General features: G+C 36.6%; 2 protein-coding genes across 7 annotated transcripts in view; one reads left to right on the forward strand and one right to left on the reverse strand.

The window, feature by feature from the left end:
• GPATCH8 (G-patch domain containing 8) overlaps window positions 1-22,843 on the reverse strand; it is a 104,419-nt gene that overhangs the window by 15,897 nt on the left and 65,679 nt on the right. For all 6 annotated transcript variants that reach the window (XM_082605075.1, XM_082605076.1, XM_082605072.1 and 3 more), the window contains one exon: window positions 7,523-7,666. In XM_082605075.1, the coding sequence (XP_082461201.1) occupies window positions 7,523-7,666 (144 nt within the window). The remainder of the gene's footprint in view (window positions 1-7,522; window positions 7,667-22,843) is intronic.
• Window positions 19,136-21,044, forward strand: LOC309793603 (UPF0690 protein C1orf52-like). Its single transcript, XM_082604229.1, is given in 2 exon segments — window positions 19,136-19,833; window positions 19,836-21,044. Coding segments are annotated over 2 exon segments (549 nt in total). The 5' UTR covers window positions 19,136-19,608; the 3' UTR covers window positions 20,160-21,044.

The raw sequence follows: 22,843 nt of genomic DNA on the forward strand, positions 1-22,843 counted from the left end.
TATATTCTTTAATAGCACCAGGTGTATACTGCTTAAGGTATTTTTCACATACACACACACACACACCCTGTATTCAACATATGAAGTCACCATCATCACTACCAAAATTTAAGTTTGATAATGAAGTTTTTAAAAATAATTTTATTGATATGTAATTCATATATCATAAAATTCACCCATTTAAAGTGTAAAATTTAGTGGGTTTAGCATATTCTCAGAGTTGTGCAACCACCAGCACTATCTGATTTTAGAATATTTCCATTATCCCCCAAGGAAAACCCATCCATTAGCATTCATTCCTCATTGCCCCTTTCTACCCAGTCCCTGGAAACCTGAACTATATTATCCATAGATTTGCTCATTCTAAACTTTTCATATAAATAAAATCATACAACATAAGGGTCTTTTGTGACTGGCTTCTTCCACTTAGCGTAATATTTTCAAGATTCGTGCATATTGTATTTATCAGTAAGTCATTCTATTTTACTGCTGAATAACATTCCATTGTATAGCTGTACCACATTTTGTATATCTATCCATCAGTTGATGGATATTTCGGTTGTTTCCACTTTTTGGCTATGATGAATAGTGCTGCTGTGAACAATCTTGTACAAGTTTTTGTGTGGACATATTTTCATTTCTCTTAAGTATGTGTTGGTCATGTGGTAGCTCTATATTTAACATTTTAAGGAACTGTCAAACTGTTTTCCAGAGGGGCTGCGCCACTTTACAACCCCAGCAGTGTAGGAGAGTTCCAATTTCTCCATATCTTCTCCGGCACTTACTGTGTCTTTTTCATTTTAGCCATCGGAGTAGGTGTGAAATGGTATACCACTGTGGGTTTGTGGATAACAAGTTTTAAGTATATCTACATAATCCTCTAGAGATCATATCTGGAGGCAAAGATTTGCCCTCTAGGTAAAATCTGAAGGAGCATAATTCCTAAGAGTTGCTTAGGTCCAAAGCAAATGGAACAGCAGCATCCAATTCAGAGTTCTCTTTTCAGTACTGTCGCTCACAAACTTATCATTATTCCTTAAGTTGCTTTAACTTTTCAGACTACAATAGAACATACAGCCTCATCCCAGAATCTCTGCCACAGTGCATCACTGTGATGAATGCATGTGTACAGAAGCAGAAAACCAGTTGAAAGCTACAAAACATAAATAAGGTAGAATCATTTTTATTCACTTTGGAATTGTGTGCCAAGATAAAGAACAGAGTTAGAAATACATAGTATGAGAATACAGGGTTTACCAGCAACCTTACCTCCCAAAGGGTCTGTTTAGGGTGACCTCGGCTCAAAAAGCAGACAGCTTCCCTAAACAGATGCAGAGTTTTCCAAGGTTAACTAGGTTGTGATAGCAGGGTGTAAGGAATCTATTCTCAACAAAAGCAGAGGTGGTGAGTTATAAGATTTAACAGGTGAAAAGGCTCGAATCATGCTCAGTTGTTGGAAGACTGGCCAAATGATGTCAATTCTCTTATTAGACAAAACAGTCCCAAAGAAAATGGCATACACAGTGGTACAAAGTATCACTGAACCTAAAATTTTCACCTCTCTGATACAGGTTATTAAAATACAACTACAATATGCTTTAATTCTGAGATACATTCCTCTCTTCACACTTGCTTTTGCTTCTCAAAGAATAATCTCTTCAGAAGTGAACTGTGCTATTTAAGTCAACATTTATGAAGCTTTGGGATTCATAAATACTTTATGATTTTCCTAACCTATTTCACATCTTTACAATAATCAATTTATGGTTTTCTAAGTATAAATATTCTATAAGCACCCAAAATATACAGCACCTATGAAATACCTTCACTGGTATCTGATCTTAGTGATTTCACTTCTTAGAAAGGTCCTTTTCTTTTTATTTTAGCCCTAGAATTATCTTTTCTCCCCTTGCCTTTTTAATTTTGTTTTTACTTCTGCACTGCCCCCCCACAACACCTGCACTGAATATCAAAGTTGCACTGAAAAAGGAATACAGTTACATTTCATCAGATCTGCAGTGGCTTCCCAGAGGTTCAATTGGCTTTGGTGTGCTTACTGTCCTGATGTTACATGTGCCAAGCATACAGAGGATCAAATGCATCGAGAGGCAAAAAAATCTGACCAGTCAATAGTGAAACTTCAAGTGCAAAGTAGTCCAAACTTGAATGAAGTTCATGTGAAGTCCAAAAATGATCATTCCTTCTATCACCAAAGAATTTCTCAGAAAATACTTCAATTTAGAAGTATTAGACAAAGTTTAGACAAAGTTAACTAAACCATGTAGTAGTTATAGATTCTATTCTGTACAATTCAGAATAGAGAAATCACTAATGGGTGCTACAGGCTTGATTTGTTTTAGTTCAGTCATTTATAAAGCTCAGGAAACCACTACTTTTACAGCTAAAACAGACCTTCGTATTTCTTTTTTTTAAAAATGTACTGAAGTACGGGGGTTTTCATACTGAAGCCATCTTAGCAAAAAGAAGAGGCAGGCTGAAAGCATTCTTTCCTCTGATGGAGATACTGATTCTCTGTACAAGTTGAAGGAATTTCTCAAAGCTGCTTTACAGTACCAGATTTTGATATTGGATTGGACTACCACAGATGGTTTTGAAATTGCAAGGAAGTTGTACCCAACACTAAGGAGGAATAAGAAGGCATCTTTTCAATGTGCTACTTCCCTAGTGTCAATGAGAACCTGTGGGAGCCTGTGTGGAAAAGAAGGAAAGGTACAGTCCTGGGTCACAAATTCAAATGTTTAGAGGGATTTGGTAGGTAATGTAATGAGTCTCACAGGCTGATGTAAGAGAAAGATGAAGTGGAAACCATATCTAATTGGAGAATGAGAACATGCCTTTCTAAAGAGAAGGCAACTAATCAGCTTTACCCAACTGTTATGTTGATATGCAGGCCTAATGTTCTCAGATGTTTCAATATTTCAAGATAAGCCAAAGCCTGAATGATATAATATCTCATTTTAAAAAGTTGGGAACCAACTGAAATTAAAGGAGAAAAAAACTGACACCACAAAGACCAGGCAAAATACAGCTGACCCCTGAATAACATGAGTTTGAATTGTGCAGATCCACTGATATGTGGATTTTTTTCAATAGTAAATACTATAGTACTATATGATCTGGGGTTGGTTGAATCCACAGATATGGAACCACAGATAGGGAGGAACCTCAGATATGGAGGGCCAACTATAAATCATACACAGATTTTTGACTGAATGGAAGGGTTGGTACCACTAACCCCCGTGTGTTCAAGGGTCAATTGTACATCTGTGGGACAATTTGTCATCTCTAGTTTATGTACTGGAGGCTAGTGAGGAGAGCCCCTTAGTGGCACAAATAAAAGAGAGTAAGACTGGAAGAATCCTGAGCGGGTAATAAGGCACCAAGAAAGCAAAAGCAAAAGCAAAATCAAAACACACCAGCATTAAAATAAGGCACCGACTACTGTGCTGCTACAAATTTACCTCTGGGAAAGAGAATATTCTTTGGAGTTTGAAATTTAAACCTTGCAAGGCTAAAGAAATGGTTTCCATTGCTATATCCATTAGCAGGTACGTTTTTTAAAAAGATATGCAAAAAAAAGAGGCACAGAGGTAGAGATGGAAAAATGTTTAGTTTCAAAGTCAACTTTAACTTATAACTAAGCCAACAAAGGTAGAAGATGAATACTAATGTTTATTGAGCACTCAGGCATATCAGAACTAATGTATATAAAAATGAATCATACATTGGGTTATCCCTTGAGGAATGGAAGGCTTACCCTTGAAGATTTCAAAATGTATGAAATTATCACTTTTAAAGAGGATTAAACTGTTAAAAAGAGCCAAAATGTCTAATTAGGTTTTTCAACTCTGAAAATCAAGCTGGGTCTTAGTATCTGTGTATTAATGACTCTCTTCACAAAATATCTTAGAAAATTTGAGAAAAACTAGTGAATAGTGAGATGTACATAGCACCAAAGGGCAGGGGGATAAAAAAATCACCACAAATGAGGGTGACCACATAGCTCCTTTTTGAGAGATTACTTGTGCTTAATAAAGATAAGGGCATGTTCAGGATCCTGCCTACACTAGTAAGTTTACCACTAACATAATAGATTATTTCTCTGGAAAATTTTAATGGTGAAAATTTGATGAAAGATGCAAACTAGGGATTACTAATATAGGGTTGAATGTACTTACCTATTATCTCAGATTCATAATAATCCTGTGTGCCTTCCTGGAAGACAAGACAGGGTGTCTTTATGATTTTAGAGCATAAATTTGGAAAATGGTAGGTCCATTTGTATGGTAAGTTCATGTCCATCAAAGAGGAATGAAAAATAGGACCTACCTCCTCCTCTTAGGGATTATTTAGCTGTGTTGTACCAAGGTCAGTTAAAGTCTCCTTAGAAATTCTAAGGGCAGGGAAAAGTAACTATAAAAAATTCAGTACTGTGCATTTTTTTGTTTATATATTTATAGCATTCTATTTCAAGATTCTACCACTTCCATTGAGAACAGTATAAAGAAGGATGAAAAGCCTACATTTTAACCAAATAGAGAACACTACCAAAAAACAAACAAAATAACAAACTTACACCACATCTATTCTTTGTTTAACACCTAAGATGGGCTTTTGATCAAGGTGAACAAATAAGCTTACATGCATTCATTAATCACACCAACTAAAGACTTTCTTCCCAGACCAGGGATCACAGATATATTCTATATTAATGGATACGGTAGTTCAATATAAGAAATCCTTAATTTTGTATTTTCATTTTGATGATAATCTAAAAAAGAGTAATAATAATAAATATTTGAGATCATTTAGATGAGAACATTAGAAATGTTTATAACATAACTGGGGACTTAAAATGAAATTGGTTTGTACCAAACAAAGGCCAAACAATATCACAATATCATATGTATTTGAAAGTTTTTCAGTAGTCTTAAGAGAAGAGAGTTTCTCAACCCCAGCACTACTGATCAACATTTTGAGCCAGGTAATTCTTTGTTGCAAGCAGCTTTCCTGTGAATTGTAGGATGTTTAGCGGCACACTTAGTCTCTACCCACTAGGTGCCAGTATTACCATCTCCCCAGTTGTGATAATCAAAAATGTCTCCAGACATTGCCAAGTGTCCCCTGGGGGACAAAATCTCCCCAGATGGAGAATCACTGCAAAAGAGAAAAGTGATGAGAGAACAGAGGCAACACAAGGTGCACAGGAGAATAAACATGTCAAATTCAAATGAATCAGTTGTAATAATTTCTACTACTCTCAAACTGAGAGCAACATCACTAAAACATTACCATCCATCACATTAATGCTGTCAATGCGAATTTTATTAGTTCCATATTTTTGCTCAGATTTAATTTGTAAATCTGTTTTGCTCTGATAGAATTTTTTCCCCTTAAAAAGCAAGTCTATACATGATTCAAGTTTGAATCACACTTTTCCTGGTTCATTTTTTTCTAATTGAAAGAAAGGGAAGTTAAGAAACTTCTTTCAACTAAAAATGTAACCTTTCTAATTGTTCTTTTTTGGTGCCTGAAGTTTCCTCTGGAGTCTTTTCTTTTCTTTTTCTCACTGTTGTAGCCTCTCCCGTTGTGGAGCACGGGCTCCGGACTCGCAGGCTCAGCAGCCATGGCTCACGGGCCCAGCCGCTCCGCGGCATGTGGGATCTTCCCGGACCGGGGCACAAACCCGTGTCCCCTGCATTGGCAGGTGGACTCTCAACCACTGCACCACCAGGGAAGCCCGAGTCTTTTCATTAAAAAAAAAATTTTTATTTTATATTGGAGTATAGTTGATTTAGAATGTGTTAGTTTCAGGTGTACAGCAAAGTGATTTAGTTATACATATAAATATATCAATTCTTTTAATTTATCATACACAATTCTTAACTGAAGAAATTCTCAAGAGCCCAAAATGGTAGATATGTATTTAGATGCTAAATATCTTTGTTAATTCCCCAAAACAAACAAAACAAAAACAAAACCCCAAATTTGAACTACACACACACCAAAACGCTGGAAAAGTTACTGGATAAGCAATATTCACTGTTGCATTTGTCTTTCTTGACATATGATTCTTTGAAGTAGTAAGGTAATTGCTAATATATCTTGTCCATATATATGCTCTCTAGATTTCTCTTCCTCAAATCAAGTAGAGCTGACAATATATTAAAACAATGTCCAAAGTTGTATAAAAAGTTGAAAAGCTGTCTTCAATATAACTCTATCAGTGGAAGAATCTTAAACTGGTTAGGTGTGGTTACATGTGGAAAAAGCATAAGACCACAACCAGCTTACAAACTATTCCTGTGCCAGTAAGAGAAAACTTAGTCAAAGCTCGCTTTTTTTTTTTTTTTTTTTTTTTTGCGGTAAGCAGGCCTCTCACTGTTGTGGCCTCTCCTGTTGTGGAACACAGGCTCTGGACGCACAGGCCCAGCAGCCATGGCTCACGGGCCCAGCCGCTCCGTGGCATGTGGGATCCTTGCGGACCAGGGCACGAACCTGTGTCCCCTGCATCGGCAGGCGGACTCTCAACCACTGAGGCACCAAGGAAGCCCCAAAGCTCGCCTTTTATGTGCACTAAAATCTTATGGTTGGTTGGAAGATGAAACAAAGGTTAAAAAAATAAAAGTTGGGTCGACAGGTCCAGCTTATGAGAGCATTCCAGTAATGCTCATAAATCTTACAAATTTACAGCTACAACCATTGTACCCCCAAAGACTTAGCAAGTTCTGCTAAAGTCACCTAAGATCAAATGGCTCAAAATTCTTTAATAAGTTAGAATTGTTCTATAGATGTAAAGATTCATTTCCTCCTTCTAAAATCCCCCAAAGGAAGTATTGCCACCTTCTTTATGCCAGTACTAGTTAGGAATAAGTTTCTTTTCTAAATCAGTGAAAGAAAGAAAGAAAAAAAAAAAGAAAGAAAAGAAAAGAAAAGAAAAAGACCATAAAGAAGGTGTAATTCATTTTTCAGCAAGCTCTTCAACATGCAGCATCAGAATTTTCTGTTGAAGTTAAAATAGCATCTAACTTTATTTTCCTTCTCAAAATTTATCTATCCTCAAAGGTGTACCAAGTAACAAAATGACTTACTGATAGGAAATGACCAATACAGCATGAATTCTTAGATACAGAAGATGAAATGACCACAGTCTGAGATAACTGTTCAAAGTTTAACAAGTTCAGAAAGGGGAAGAAAGGGAAACAAAGCTCCCAGTGATCCTTAGTTGAAAAATACAAATTTAGAAAGCACTCAAAGCCAAAAATTTTATGCACGATTTATGAAGCTCACAATTCTTCACTCTACATACAATCTTGGAAGGATGAGGTCAATGTCAGGACTCTGTCACTGGAGAAAAGTCAAGTCAGTCAGATGACCTCAGATAAAGACAGGCAGATACAAGAAACCACAGTCAACAAGTTTTTTGGGGTACACTTATAAAATTCAATAGTTCTAACAAATAAAGTATCTTTTTCTTTGTTAGAAATTAACTGTTCCTCACCTGCTTGTGTGCATGATCATAGGAGTTGATATGGTTGTCAAATTCCTGATGTTTCTGATATTGCTTATCACAGAGTTCACAGTAAAAGTTGGCTCTGAGGTCTTCCAACGCTTTGGCAATTGCCTTCTCTTTATCAACATAATCCTGTAAGAACCACAAAATAAAACAAAAAATGACTTGGTAGAGTTTTAAGTGAGTGTTATAAAAAAGTAGTCTTCCCTGAAGAGGGAAAAAGGGCTTTTCATAACATTTAATGGTACCAGTTAAAGTCAGATAGAGCAGAAGTAGCAATATGGTGGGGTAATTAGCGTGTGGTTATACTAACGGTTGTCTTCAAACAAAGTTCAGAGTTTAATTTTACTTTCTCTTTTGGCAGTGTGGTGGACTAGATACTGTGGCATTCCCTACTCCTATCCCTGGCTAAAAACCCCTCAACCAACCAGATATATAAAACACAATTTTCACTGCACTGCAGGAACCACAGAGAGAAAAGTAAATCCCCAAGAAGGGCAATCGGAGAAGAAAAAACAAAACAAAATTTAAAAATCAGCTATGACCTGAAACTGAAATCAGAGCTGTGATGGGCAAGGGCTCTCCTTAGGACATGTGGGTGACACTGGAGCTTGAGGTTTGAGCAAGGTGGAGGAAGTAAACTTGAGAAGCCTCACTAGTAAGGAAAAGAACCTGGAAGTAGGCTGGAAATCCCAGGATCTCTGGGTCTTGGCAGTGGGAATAAAATATATTCTCAGAAAGCATCCTCAATTTTGGTCCCAAATTTTTTCCTAGATTAGGATCAATAAAATATGAGTTACAATCAAAGATTACTACACACACAAAAGGAAATACATCTATCAGAGGCAAGAGTCACAAAAAATAAGCAATAGATTTAGTCCCCAAGAACTCAGATTTTAGAACTATAAAATGTTTAAAATATAAAATGGAATTACAAAAATTAGCAAACATAGGGCTTCCCTGGTGGCGCAGTGGTTGAGAGTCCGCCTGCCGATGCAGGGGACACGGGTTCGTGCCCCGATCCCGGAAGATCCCACATGCCGCGGAGCGGCTGGGCCCGCGAGCCATGGCCGCGGAGCCTGTGTGTCCGGAGCCTGTGCTCCGCAACGGGAGAGGCCACAGCAGTGAGAGGCCCGCGTACAGCAAAAAAAAAAAAAAAAAAAAAAAAAAAAAAAAAAAAATTAGCAAACATAAAACACTCTAAAAAATCAAAACCAAAAAAATAGGCAGATTGCAGAAAGAACCGAATGAGATTTTTACAATTGAAAAACCTAACTGTAAAAAATAAACAAAAAAATTCACCAACTATCTAGGGGATGGGTTAAAAGACAGTCAAGATAGAGCTCAAAAAAATGTAGCAGGGTGGTGAAAACGTTCTGGAATTAGATTGTAACAATGGTTGCATGACCTTGTGGAATATACTAAAAACCACTGAACTGTACACTTTAAAAGGGTGAGTTTTATGGTAAGTGAATTATATTTCTATTGATATAATGGCTGAGAATTCTTCAGAACTGATGAAAGACATGACTCCGCAGGTACAGGAAGCCCAGGTATACCACACAGGCTAAATAAAAATAAGCACCTAGAATCACTCTAGTGAAACTGAGTTCCATAACTATGGGACCAAAGACAATGAAATCATAGTACTACCCAGAAAAAAATTAAGGATCACCCACAATCAGATTGACAGAAGATTCAAAAGCAACATCAAAAGATGGAAGAGAGTATGCTTTGGTGTGTGAGAGAAAACATTTTCATTTGTACACCAAATGATAAAAAGAGAATTTTTTCTCCAGATGAAAAGAGAATTTACCACCTACAGACTCATTAAAAAGGAACTTCCTAAAGCAGTATTTCTGAAATCATAGATTGTGACCCACTAGTGGGTCATGACATTGATTTTGTAGATTGTAACAGGCAGAAAAAAAGGAAAAAAAAAAAAAAAAAAAAGAATAGAAAAATATAGAGGATATTTCACATAATAAAGGTAAATACTGTCTTGTAAAACTTTTGTTTCAGTTGTGTTTGTGTGGTTGTAATATTAATATTACATGAGGACTTGTAATATTACTTTATATTAATGTAATATAATTAATTTAATATTAATTAATGTATTAGTTTAATTAATAATTATTAATTATTCTTAGATACAGAAGATACAGCATGAATTCTTAGATTAATATAATTAATATAATTAATTTATCTATAATTAATATAATTATATATTAATATATACATTAATTATATAGTTAATATAATATAATTAATACAAATAAATTAACAATTAATTTACTATTAATGTAGTATTACTTTATATTATTAATGTAATATTACTGAGGACTTGAAAGTCACTGTTTTAAGGAAAGAAAATGATGTCAGACAAAAGGTCTGAAATACTAAAAGTAGTAAGAAATGAAATTAATAAATATATAGATTAATAATCACAACAGTAACACCACCACCTAGCTTGCAGGATGGAAAAGGGTTAAAAAAAATGCTAGCAGACACAGCCATATATAATAGGAGACGGTGTTTGAAATTAAAGCGTTCTAGAGTCCTTCTACTGATTGAGATGTAGTTAACTTTAGACTTTGTTAAATTAATCATAATTTGTATTAGAATTCCAAGGGTTGTTATCAGAAGAATAGGAGTAGTAAAGGGGGAAAAACTAAGAAAACTTCAATTTTATAAAGGTAAGACAGACAACAAAAAACAGGAAAATAGAAAGTAAAAAGATGTAAGAAACATATTTATAAGTAATCACAAGAAATGTAAATGTATTAAAATAAAAAACTATCAGAAAAACAAATCCAAGTACATGCTGATTATAAGAGATATCCCTAAAACATGAGGACTTAGAAAGCTGAAAGTTAAAGGACAGAAAAAGATATGCCAGGCAAGTTACTAACCAAAAGAAGCTGGAGTAACTATTAACGTTCAGCTTTTAGACTTTATAGCAAAAAGCATTACTTGAGACTGTGGCCAGCTATGGGGTTAAACATTACAAGATTATTCTCCAAATAAGCTGCACTGCTAATTTTGAAAAGCCAACACAGATATGTTGGTTATCCACTAGTCTTAATGAGGTTTTGGCTCAAAACTGTGGGACTGACCCAAAGAGGTGGTCCAATTTGCCTCAGCAGTTCCACTTAAAAACTAGACATCAAAAGACATCTCAAAGCAAGCTGAGTATATTCATTTGCTATAAAGCAGCACAGAAGAATGAGAAGGGGAAAGGAATGATAAATGATTGCTTGCTAGCCTTCTACAGCAGGGTAGATGAGTAGCTCCTTCTAGTTAACAGACCTAAAGATAAATCTCATTTCAAAGGCACTACAATCAGCCTTTCTTTTATTCAGTTTAGCATCTTTTGGATACACTTTCAAGGCACCTCTATCATCTAACATCTCTCCACTATTTCTCACATGAGCTATTTAATTAGTATGCAAGAGAAGGCTGATGTATTTTGTGGAATGCCAGTATTGAACTCATTTGGATACATTAGTTAAAAGTGAAAAGTGAATATATAGCACATTATGATTTTTTTCCCTATTCGATCCTTCTCAATAGTTTTCTCTCAGCATCCTGGGCAATTTCATGTTGTCTGGCTATTAAGCAACTTGTGGATATTCTTCCGTATCAGTGCTAGTTTCCCAGAGAGAAGTCAGAAAGCTCACCTTCCCAACTTCCCTTAAAACTAGGGTGCAGACATACGGTCTACCCTCTTTTCCTGTGAAATGCACCTGCACAAGACTTTCTTTCAAAAGTGAGCAGTATAAAGAAGCAGGTGCTGGGACCTCCCTGGTGGTCCAGTGGCTAAGACTCTGTGCTCCCAATGGAGGGGGCCTGGGGTTCGATCCCTGGTCAGGGAACTAGATCTCACATGCCACGACTAAAGAGTTTGCATGCCTCAACTAAAGATCCCGCACGCAGTAACAAAGATCCCACATGCTGCAGCTAAGACCCGGCTCAGCCAAATAAATAAATATTAAAAAAAAAAAAAAAAAAAGGCAGCAGCAGCAGGTGCCAAGTGGAATATATCTTCTAGCAACAGTGGCTGCAGAAGCATGTTTTAATTCTATTTTGGTTTTTATTTTTAATTCCATGACATTGGTTTTTTATAATGTTTATATAGATTTGGAAGATTTACTCTTCCAAAAAAGAGATCAGAAGACTGGATATTAAAAAACAAACAAACAAGGGCTTCCCTGGTGGCGCAGTGGTTGAGAGTCCGCCTGCCAATGCAGGGGACGTGGGTTCGTGCCCCGGTCCGGGGAGATCCCACATGCCGCAGTGCGTTGGGGCCCGTGAGCCATGGGCACTGAGCCTGCGTGTCTGGAGCCTGTGCTCCGCAACGGGAGAGGCCACAACAGTGAGAAGCCCACGTACCGCAAAAAAAAAAAAAAAAAAGAAAAAGAAAAACAAACAAACAAAAAAAACCACATACAATCCAATTAAATATTGATTATAAGAGATTTCTTATTGCATCTCAAGTCTTTCTAAAGGAATCACATTCCTTCTTTCTTAAGTACTTTCTGTGCAATTTCTTTTAGAAGAGTCTTCTGGTGGCAAATTGATTTTTTTATCCAAAAATTTATCTATTTTTAATCTCTACTCTTTTTTTTTTTGCGGTACGTGGGCCTCTCACTGTTGTGGTCTCTCCCGTTGCGGAGCACAGGCTCCAGACGCGCAGGCTCAGCGGCCATGGCTCATGGGCCCAGCTGCTCCACGGCATGTGGGATCTTCCCGGACTGGGGCATGAACCCATGTCCCCTGCATCGGCAGGTGGACTCTCAACCACTGCGCCACCAGGGAAGCCCTAATCTCTACTCTTAAAGATATTTTTGCTGGGTGTACAATTCTAGGTTGATGGTTGTTTGCTCTGAGTGCATTCAACATTCCATTAGATTATAACAGAATTGACACTGTATTCTGACTTCCATTTACTACAACAGTTCTTGAAAGATTGTGTATTTTTCTATGGTATTGTACAGTTTTACCAGGATGTGTCTACATGTAGACTTCTTTTTTATCTTGCTCGAGATTCACTAGGCTTCCTGAATCTGTGAGTTGTGTCTTTCATCAAATTCTGGGATCTCCTCTTTGAATACTGCCTCTGCCCTATTCTTTTTCTTTCTTTCGTTCTGGAACTCTGTCTAGACACATTAGAGCTTCTCATTCTTTATCATCTAACTCTTAATCTCTTCATGTATTTTCCATTTCTCTCTCTTTCTTTCTTGCCCTCCCTCTCTCCATTTTTTCCTGCATCCTGATACTTCTTCAGATGTGTTACAATTTAATATTCAACTCTGTGCAAAACGCTATTAAATCCTCCCAATGAGTTTTTATATGGTCTCTTGCCCTTTACTCATGATCTCAATCCCTTTTTATTCTTAAACATATTAAATATGCTTGTTTTACACACTGTAATCTGAGCTGACAATTCCAATATCTTAAGTCTTAAGGGGTCTGACTATGCTCTTTTTTTTCCTCCATTAACTCTAGCCCATAGTGTCTAGTTTCTCAGTTGGATTTGTGATATGACTATGATCTTCTGTTTTGGGGAGCTTTATCTAGGAGTTTGGTTTTTTTTTTTTTTTTTTGGCTGCATGGCTTAGTTCCCCAACCAGGGTGTGAACCCAGGCCACGCCAGTGAAAGTGCTGAGTCCTAACCACTGGACCACCAGGGAAATCCCTATCTAGGAGTTTTTTTGAAGCCTAAGTTGTTCTAAAGAAGTTTGAATTTTCTTCTTCCCAAGGGCCTGAGACCACTTTACCATATATTTCATTTACTCTTAAAATGTCATTATTTTATGTCCCACTAAAAAAAGAAAAGAAAAAACTTCTCAGCCATCATCTCTTGGAATCTATCCCATTTCTCTCTCCTATTGGGACTTCAGTAATATTGTATTAAACTGTCTGGATACTACCCCATTGATCTTGGATAGTCTGTTCTGTTTTTTTACTTTTTCTTTCAATTTCAGTTTGGATAATTTATATTGACTTGTCTTCAAATTTACTGATTCTATCTTCTGCTGTGTCTAGTCTGCTGATAAGCTCATGGAAAGAATTCTTCAACTCTGATACTGTGTTTTTCCTTTCTCCCTGGGTGATTTAATCCATTTCCGTGACTTCATCAATATGCTAGACATCTCCCAGTCCAATATTGCTTGCTGAGACCAACAAAAGAATGCAGAAATAAAGAGGAAAAGAAGTGGGGAAAAGGGAGGTGGAAAAAAGAGAAAGGACAAAATGAGATGGCGGATTTTAATCCAAATATACTGGAAATGACATTACCTATATTTAGATTAAATACTCCAATTAAGAGAGACTGGGGCGGGGGGGAAAGATATTGGAAGACTAGATAAAACACCTACAAATAATCCAACTAAATGTTGATTATAAAAGCTAAAAGAAAAAGGGTGGAAAAAGACATCAGAAAATACACTAACCAAAATAAAGCTATCAAAATTGATATCAGACAAAAGAAACTTTAAGGCAAAAATATCACTTTATAATAATAGGCTCAATCTATTAACAATTATAAAGTTGTATGCAGCTTCAAAATATATAAGCAAAAAATGCCAAAGTTATAAGAAGAAATGGAAAAATCCACCATCAGTGGGAGATTAACATTCCTCTCTCAGTAAATGATAGTTCAAGCAAGCAAAAAAATTTAGTAAGAGTATAGCTGATTCAAGGAATACAATTAACAGTCTCAAACAAATAGGATATGTGTAAAACTGCAGCCAACAACTAGAGGATACATATTCTTTTCAAGTAAACACAGAGCATTTAAGGAAACTGACCACTTTAACACATTTCAAACAACTGGTATTATTCTCTGTATTACAATTAAATTAGCAGTCAGTAATACAATAATCAGGGGAAAAAACAGTCACATATTTGGAAATTAAGAAACACTTTTAAATAACTAAGAAGAAATCATAATCAAGTAGAAAATATTTCAAACTGAGAGATAAAAACGACACACCTCAACTCCTAAGATGTAGCTGAAATGGTAACACTGGAGTGAAATGGGAGGGGAGGGGGAAGGGGAGGAGGAAGGAAGGGAAGGAGGGAGGCAAGGAAGGTGTAAAAACTGGAAAGGATGATGCTGAAATGTCACTATTTGCAGACAGTATGTACAAAATCCAACAAACTCTTCAGGTAATAAACTCTTACCAAACACTAGTAATGGAAGGTTGTTGGATACATAAAAAACAAACTAACAGAAAACAACAATACCAGGATTTCTGGTATGAATGTGGCAACACAGGAAAACAACTTTCTTTTTCTCTTGAATACCACACAAAAGCAAAACGGTGATACGATCTGGAGAATGAAAAAATGCATAAGAGAAAAAGGCATAAGAGAAGTATGTGAAGAGAAATGAAGTAGAAGCCATTCAAGGCCAAGTGAGCAGTGAAAAAAGGCCAGCAGTAGCAGATTTCAGAAAATGACAGCAAAAACATACTTCAAGTATGATAAAGGGCTCACTTGAAGTGATACACCTACATCTCTTGCACTCATCAAGAATTTCTGAGATCTAGAAAAAGCAGAGGGAAGAACTTGGATTGGAGCAATGGGAGACATTCCTTCAAATATACAGGCCAAAAACCCAAAACCAAAACAAAAAACCCCCACCACATGCCTTGATCTATATGTTGAAGCGGCACATTTTGTGCCAATGAAAACAGTCCCAAAAGAGTGGTCATAATCAACACTGCAGTAAAGTTATTGAATCTTAAAGGTAAAGAAAGACTCCTCTGAGCAGCTAGGTAAAACCATCAAAGGGAGAAATCAGCCCAGCCTTCAATTTCTTCAGGATTATATTCAATTCCAGGAGCCAGTGGTACAACACTACAAGATATCTAGGGAAAGAAAGTTATTAACCAAGGATTTTATAATGTACATATATTTACATATGTGATTGAATTATTTTTATAGGTTCATATAACATATGAGATTATATAATGCTTATATTATAGATAAATGTATAATATAAAATATAATCTCATATATTATATATGTTTTATATATATATAAATAATTCAGGAAATATTGTTTGTACAACCCCCTTTAAAGAAGTTACTAGGAAATAAACAGCAGAAGTGATGAGGAAAAACTCAACAGAAGGACTGGAAGGCTGCTTTGAATACATTTACATGTAGAATTGAGGTTAAAAGAAGTGGGGCTACTAGAGTGTCAGATTACAATGTACATGTTATATGCCCTCACAAGAAAGAAATGGTATAACTAATATAAGATGGGGAAGGGGTAGAGATAAGTAAATGGGAATTACAATTTGCCTTTCGTTACAACTATAATAGATGTAAAAAAGAACTCCATTTAAAACGGAAAATTAAGTAATGTAAGTATTATACAACCACACTTAATTGTATGCTACATACACACTAAGTTTACTGCTATTAGGTGGTAGACGAAATGAAAGGGAGGAAAAAGAGGAAACAAGGAAACTTTCCCCTGCTTACAGTATGAAAATGATGGATACTCTCTAAAAGAAATAAAGAACAAAAGGTAATTTTATTAAGTTATAAAGGTAATTACAACAAAAATATAATCCAACCCATATCCACTTATCTATATTTATCCATCTATCTATAGCTTTATCTACCTTACACTCAGAGAAGAAAAACAGAGCACAGAGTCAGCAACATAAAAAGATAAATATGAACTAAACATATCTGTCACATAAAATATAAAAAATTAACTCAAAAAATTTTTTCGTACTGTACCACAAAGCAAAACCCAACTCCATGATGATCATAAGAGGCACATTCAAAACAGGGTGATTGAGAAAGACTCAAAAGGATGGAGACATACTAAGCAATACATATACAAAAAAATGAAAGCAGGAGTCAGGGTTTTTACTTTCAATCAAGGTAGAATTTACATTAAAAGCTTTAAACAAGATAAAGGTACTTATAATGTCAATGAGGTCAACTCATGGTATCTAAAAATCTTAATATCTAACTATCATAATCTAGCAGCAACATCCATAAAGCAGAAATTAGAGGAGATTCAAGGGAAACACATGAACATACTAAAGTAAGGAGACTCAAATCATCTCATTACATGACAGGTCAAAGAGATAAAAAATAAACAAGGATACAGAACATCTTAAGGATATTTTAACACGGTTATGTGCCTCAAAATAGGGCATACATCTTTTATAAAAGTACTCATAGAACACTCACCCCAAAAGACCCTACTAGGCTACAGAGGAAACCGTAATAAATCCCCCAAAGAAGAAATAATATAAGCAACATATATGAACACAGTACAATGAAACTGGGAATTAACATTTTTAAAAAGGCCTTTCTACAAATCTGAAACTAGAATATCTAGGGAAAAAATGATAACGACAACATTATATATCAATATACACAGGCTACAGGTGAAGCAGTGCTTAGGAAAAGCACACAGGTTTAACTACTTTAAAGCAATCAAATAATAACAAATAAAAGCCATACCCTGGATAAACTCTCATACGTGTATACCAGGAAATATATGAATCCATTTATATAAAAGTCAAAAACAGTTAAATTAAACAATACACATTTAGGGATATGAAACACATGGTAAAACCATTTTAAAAAGGAAGAGAAAATAAAAGAGTTGGTAACACTTTCTAATTCATTCCATGAGACCAGTATTACCCTGATATAAAGACATCACAAGAAAACTACAGACTAACATCTCTTATAAATATAGATGCAAAAATCCTGAACAAATTGCTAGCAAACGAAATCCAGCAGCATATTAAAAAGATTATACACCATGACCATGACCAAGTAGGATCTATCCCAGGAATGCAAAGTTGGTTCAACATATAAAAATGAAATCTATATAATATACCACATTAATGGGGATGGGGGAACCTCATGTTATTTTTTTCATAGATGCAAAAACAGCATTTGACAAAATGTAACACCCTTTCATGAGAAAAACACTCAACAAACTCCAAATAGAAGGGAACTTCCTCAATCTGATAAGGGCATCTATGAAAAACCCCCAGCTAACATCATACTTAAAAGTTAAAGACTGAAAGCTTGCCCATTAAAATCAGAACAAAGATGTCTCTTCCCCTCTACGACAGAGCTATCTGCTCTTGTCATTTCTACTCAACATTATATTGGAGGTTCTAAGCAGGGAGATTAGACATGTTAAAAAAAAAAAAAAGGCATCCAGATGGGAAAGCAGATGGGAAAAAGAAGAAGTAAAACTATCTTTTTTCATGGATGATATGGCATTATATGTAATAAACCCTAAAGAATTCACAAAAAAACCTACTAGAGCTGCTAAATGAGTTTAGCAAAGTTGTAGGATACAAGATCAATATAAAAAAATCACAGTGGCATAAAAAATGAGAATTCTTAGGATTAAATTTAACAAAAGAAACAGAGCTTAAAAAAAAACATTATTGAAAGAAATAAAGAAGATGTAAATAAATGAAAAAACATCCTATGTTCATGGACTGGAAGACTTAACATTGTTAAGATGGCAATACTCCCCGAACTGATCTACAGATTCACCATAATCTTTATCAGAATCCCAGCTGACTTCTTTGTAGAAACTGACAAGCTGATTCTAAAATTCACATAGGATTACAAGGGGACCAAGAACAGCCAAAACAATCCTGAAAATGAATAAAGTAGAAGGGCTCACACTTCTCAATTGCAACACTTGCTGCAAAGCAACAGTAATCAAGGCAGTGTGTTACTGCAAAGACATAAAGATCAACGGAATATACCAATAGTTGAGAGAAAAAAACCCATATATCTATGGTCAACTGATTTTTGAATGGCCAAGACCATTCAATGGGGATAAAATAGTCTTTTCAACAAATAGTGCTGGGACAACTGGGTAGGCACATGCAAAAGACTGAATTTGGACCCCCTACCAAACATGACACATAAAATTTTTTAAAATTAATTAAATAAATAAATAAATAGATAGATAGATAGATAGATAAATAAATAAATAAATAAATTATGGCTGTGTTGGGTTTTCGCTGCTGTGCGCGGGCTTTCTCTAGTTGCGGTGAGCGGGGGCTACTCTTTGTTGCGGTGCGCAGGCTTCTCATTGTCGTGGCTTCTCTTGTTGCAGAGCACAGGCGCTAGGCGCACAGGCTTCAGTAGTTGTGGCACGCGGGCTCAGCAGTTGTGGCTTGCAGGCTCTAGAGCTCAGGCTCAGTAGTTGTGGCGCACGGGCTTAGTTGCTCCACCACATGTGGGATCTCCCCAGACCAGGGCTCGAACCCGTGTCCCTTGCATTGGCAGGCAGATTCTTAACCACTCTGCCAACAGGGAAGCCCACATGACATATAAAAATTAATTCAAAATATATCAATGACCTAAATGTTAAGAGCTAAAACTGTAGAACTCTTAGAAGGAAGCATAGGTGTAACTTTTCATGGCCTTGGATTAGGCAATGCGTTCTTAAATATGACATCAAAACAACGCCAACAAAAGAAGCAAAGATAAAATCGACTTCATCAAATTTTAAAACTCTGAGCACCAAAGGACATTATCAAGTGAAATGACAACAAAAAATGGAAGAAAATATTTGCAAGTCATACACCTGACAAGGGACTCATTCCAGAATTCATATAGAATTCTCATAACTCAACAATAAAAGGAGAGCCCAATTTAAAAAATGGGCAGAAGATCTGAATAGACATTTCTCCAAAGAACATAGTTAAAAGGCCAATAAGGGGCTTCCCTGGTGGCGCAGTGGTTGAGAGTCTGCCTGCCGATGCAGGGGACGCGGGTTCGTGCCCCGGTCCGGGAAGGTCCCACATGCCACAGAGCAGCTAGGCCCATGAGCCATGGCCGATGAGCCTGCGCGTCCAGAGCCTGTGTTCCGCAATGGGAGAGGCCACAACAGTGAGAGGCCTGCGTACTGCAAAAAAAAAAAAAAAAAAAAAAAAAAAGAAAAGGCCAATAAGCACATGAAAAGATGCTCAACCAAAACCGCAAGAAGATACTACTACTTCGACAGCTTCCGGTTTCCGGCGGAGCCATCGGTCGACGCGCGCAACCGTCATGGCAGCGGAGGAGAAGGATCCCCTGAGCTATTTCGCGGCTTACGGGAGCAGCAGCTCAGGCTCCTCGGACGAGGAGGATAACAGCGAGCCGGAGGAGACAAGTCGTAAGGCCCCGGATCCGGCGAAGTCGGTGGGCGGCTGTGGGAACAAGGCAGAGAAGCGGCTGCCTGGACCCGACGAGCTGTTCCGGAGCGTGACTCGCCCGGCCTTTCTCTACAATCCGCGCTCAACAAACAGATCGACTGGGAGAGGCACGTCGTCAAGGCGCCAGAGGAGCCTCCGAAGGAATTCAAAATATGGAAGTCAAACTGTGTACCACCTCCGGAGACCTACTCTACTGAGAAGAAACCTCCCCCTCCAGAGCTGGATATGGCAATAAAATGGTCTAACATATATGAGGACAATGGTGATGATGCCCCACAGAATGCTAAGAAAGCTAGGCTTCTCCCAGAAGGGGAGGAGACAGTGGAATCAGATGATGAAAAAGAAGAGCATACTTCTAAAAAGCGCAAAATAGAACCGGGAGAACCAACAAAGAAGAAAAAATAGAAAACAAATGACAAGAATTTATGGACTGTGAAACTTTGTTGAAATGAGGTTTTTTGGCAGATTAAATTGATATTGTAAATTATTATGAAACAACATCTCCATGAAAGTATATGTTAATTAACTAATGAGTATTGGTTCAGGAACCTTCCACTGTAGAATTCATTTTTTATTTAAAACTTATATGTATTTAAAACTCAAATGGTGACTTGTGATTGTAAAATTGACAACACTTGGAAGCATTCTTGCTACCACAGAATTGGTGACATGCTTTGAGTTTCATCCCATGTTGACATGCCAATGTTCTATGAACCTTTTATAAAGGAGTATATTTTTAAAGTAAATATATTGTACTGTGAACTTGTAGGGTGCTTTTCAGCAGTGTTTGTACAGTGTAAATAGATCATGGAAATAAAATTACCAATATTACTGTTACTGCATAACATTAACATTTGAATATTTGTGACAAGTACCCTCTTTGCCATGTGACATTCTGATAGTGGGTATTACCATTTAGGGAGTGCCTCCTGTGTTCCAAGTGCTTTGTGCACATATTATCTGATCCTCAGCCTAATAAAGCAGGTATTAATAGCCTCATTTTATAATAGAGATTAGTTTATCCACGGTTACACAGCTAGTGAGCAATGGATTTGAGATTTAACTCAGGACACTTGAACTCCAAAAATATCACACTAAACCACCTATCTGCCAATCAGAATTTAGTCATCTTCGCTCAGGAGGAAACTCCTCTGCCCTCCTTATTTCTGTAATGATCCATATGGCCTGAAGACCATTAAAAACATTACTGAAAAAAAAAAGTCATATTTTAGGAACTGTAGTTGCCATCTCTTCCGGGTACTCTTCTGTGGTAATCAGTAGAGATCTTCTCCCCTGATTATATTACTGCACTTATCATATATGCCTTATATTATGTTCATTGATTTCCCTGTTAAACAGTAAGCTTGCCAAAGATAAGGATCTTCTACAAAGAGTTGCTAGACGTAGCAAATGAACTTAAGGAATATCCAGTTAAATATGAATTTTAGATAAACAACAAATGATGTTTTAGTATATGTGATATTTGAGAAATACTTATAGTAAAAATTTATTTATCTGAAATTCAAATTTAACTGAGCATCTTATATTTTGTCTGACAACCCTACTCCTATGTGTTTTCTCTATCCAGCTCCTGTTTTAATGCTTTGCATATAGTAATAAAATCAACAAGGGGTATTAAGGAAGATTGTAATCTTAGATTTGACTTCTGCAGTCCAAAATGCAGTGTAACATTTTGAAAGATAAAAAAGAGAGGTTATATACTGCGTCAGTCTTTCCATGATTCTTACATGCCTTTAAGAGACGAGTTAATTACAGGACATTATTCAGTTTTTAAAAATCCCCAGTCTGATTGTTTTCCTCATACTGGAAACCAACATTTGAAAAACTATAAAATTTGTTGAGAACATGAATCAAGTAGATTAAAGTTTGTAGAAGTCATAAAAAAAAAAAAAGATACTACTACTTCACACCTACTAGGATGGCTATAATAGAAAAGACAGAAAACAGTAAGTGTTGATGACAATGTAGAGAAATTGTAACTCTCATATAGTACGAGTGAGAATACAAAATGGTGCAACCATTTGTGGAAAAGAGTCTGGCGGTTCCTTAAAAGTTAAACACTGAGTTACCATATAACTAGCAATGCCATTCCTAGGTATACACAAAAGAGAACTGAAAAATATATTCACACAAAAACTTGTACAAGATATTCAAAGCAGCATTATTCATAATAACCAAAAAGTGGAAACAACTCATATGTCCATTAACTGATGAATAATTAAACAAACTAGTATATTCATACAATGCAATATTGTTCAGCCCTAAAAAGGAGTAAAGTACTGATATATGCTATTTATATGGATGAACTTTGAAAACATTATGCTAAGTAAAAGAAGTCAGATACAATAGGCCACATACTGAATGATTTAATTTATATGAAATGTCCAGAATAGGCAAATGTATAGAGACAGAAGTGGTTGCTAGGGGAGGGAGAACAGGGGGAATGAGGAATGACTGCTAAAGGGTACAAGGTTTCTTCTTAGGATGATGTAAATGTTCTGGAATTAGTGGTGGCAGTTGTACAACATTGTGGATATGCTAAGTCACTAAACTGTATATTATACAATGGTTAAACCAGTGAATTTTATCTCAACAACAGCAAAAATCTACCTGAAAAAATGCAAGTGAATGATAAACACAAAATCCAGGACAGTGCTTACCTCTGAGGGAGGAAGAAATGGGACGGGATCATAAAGTTATTGATAATGTTCTTCTTAAACTGAGCAGAAGACACACAAGCGTCTGTAGTTACTCTTCATATCTTACACATATTTTAAAAATATCTTATCAATATTTAACAAGATACTAAGGGTATCAAAACAGGACTGCAATTTTTGTTTTTCTTTTTTTTCCAGTTAAAAGCATGGTAAAGCTATTTGGCTTTAAAACTATGTACAGGGCTTCCCTGGTGGCGCAGTGGTTGGGAGTCCGTCTGCCGATGCAGGGGACGCGGGTTCATGTCCCGGTCCGGGAGGATCCCGCATGCTGCGGAGCGGCTGGGCCCGTGAGCCATGGCCGTTGAGCCTGCGCGTCCGGAGCGTGTGCTCCGCAACGGGAGAGGCCACAAC

The sequence above is a fragment of the Mesoplodon mirus genome, assembly GCF_964341445.2.
Source record: "Mesoplodon mirus genome assembly, chromosome: 18".
NCBI classification, from domain to species: Eukaryota; Metazoa; Chordata; class Mammalia; order Artiodactyla; family Ziphiidae; genus Mesoplodon; species Mesoplodon mirus.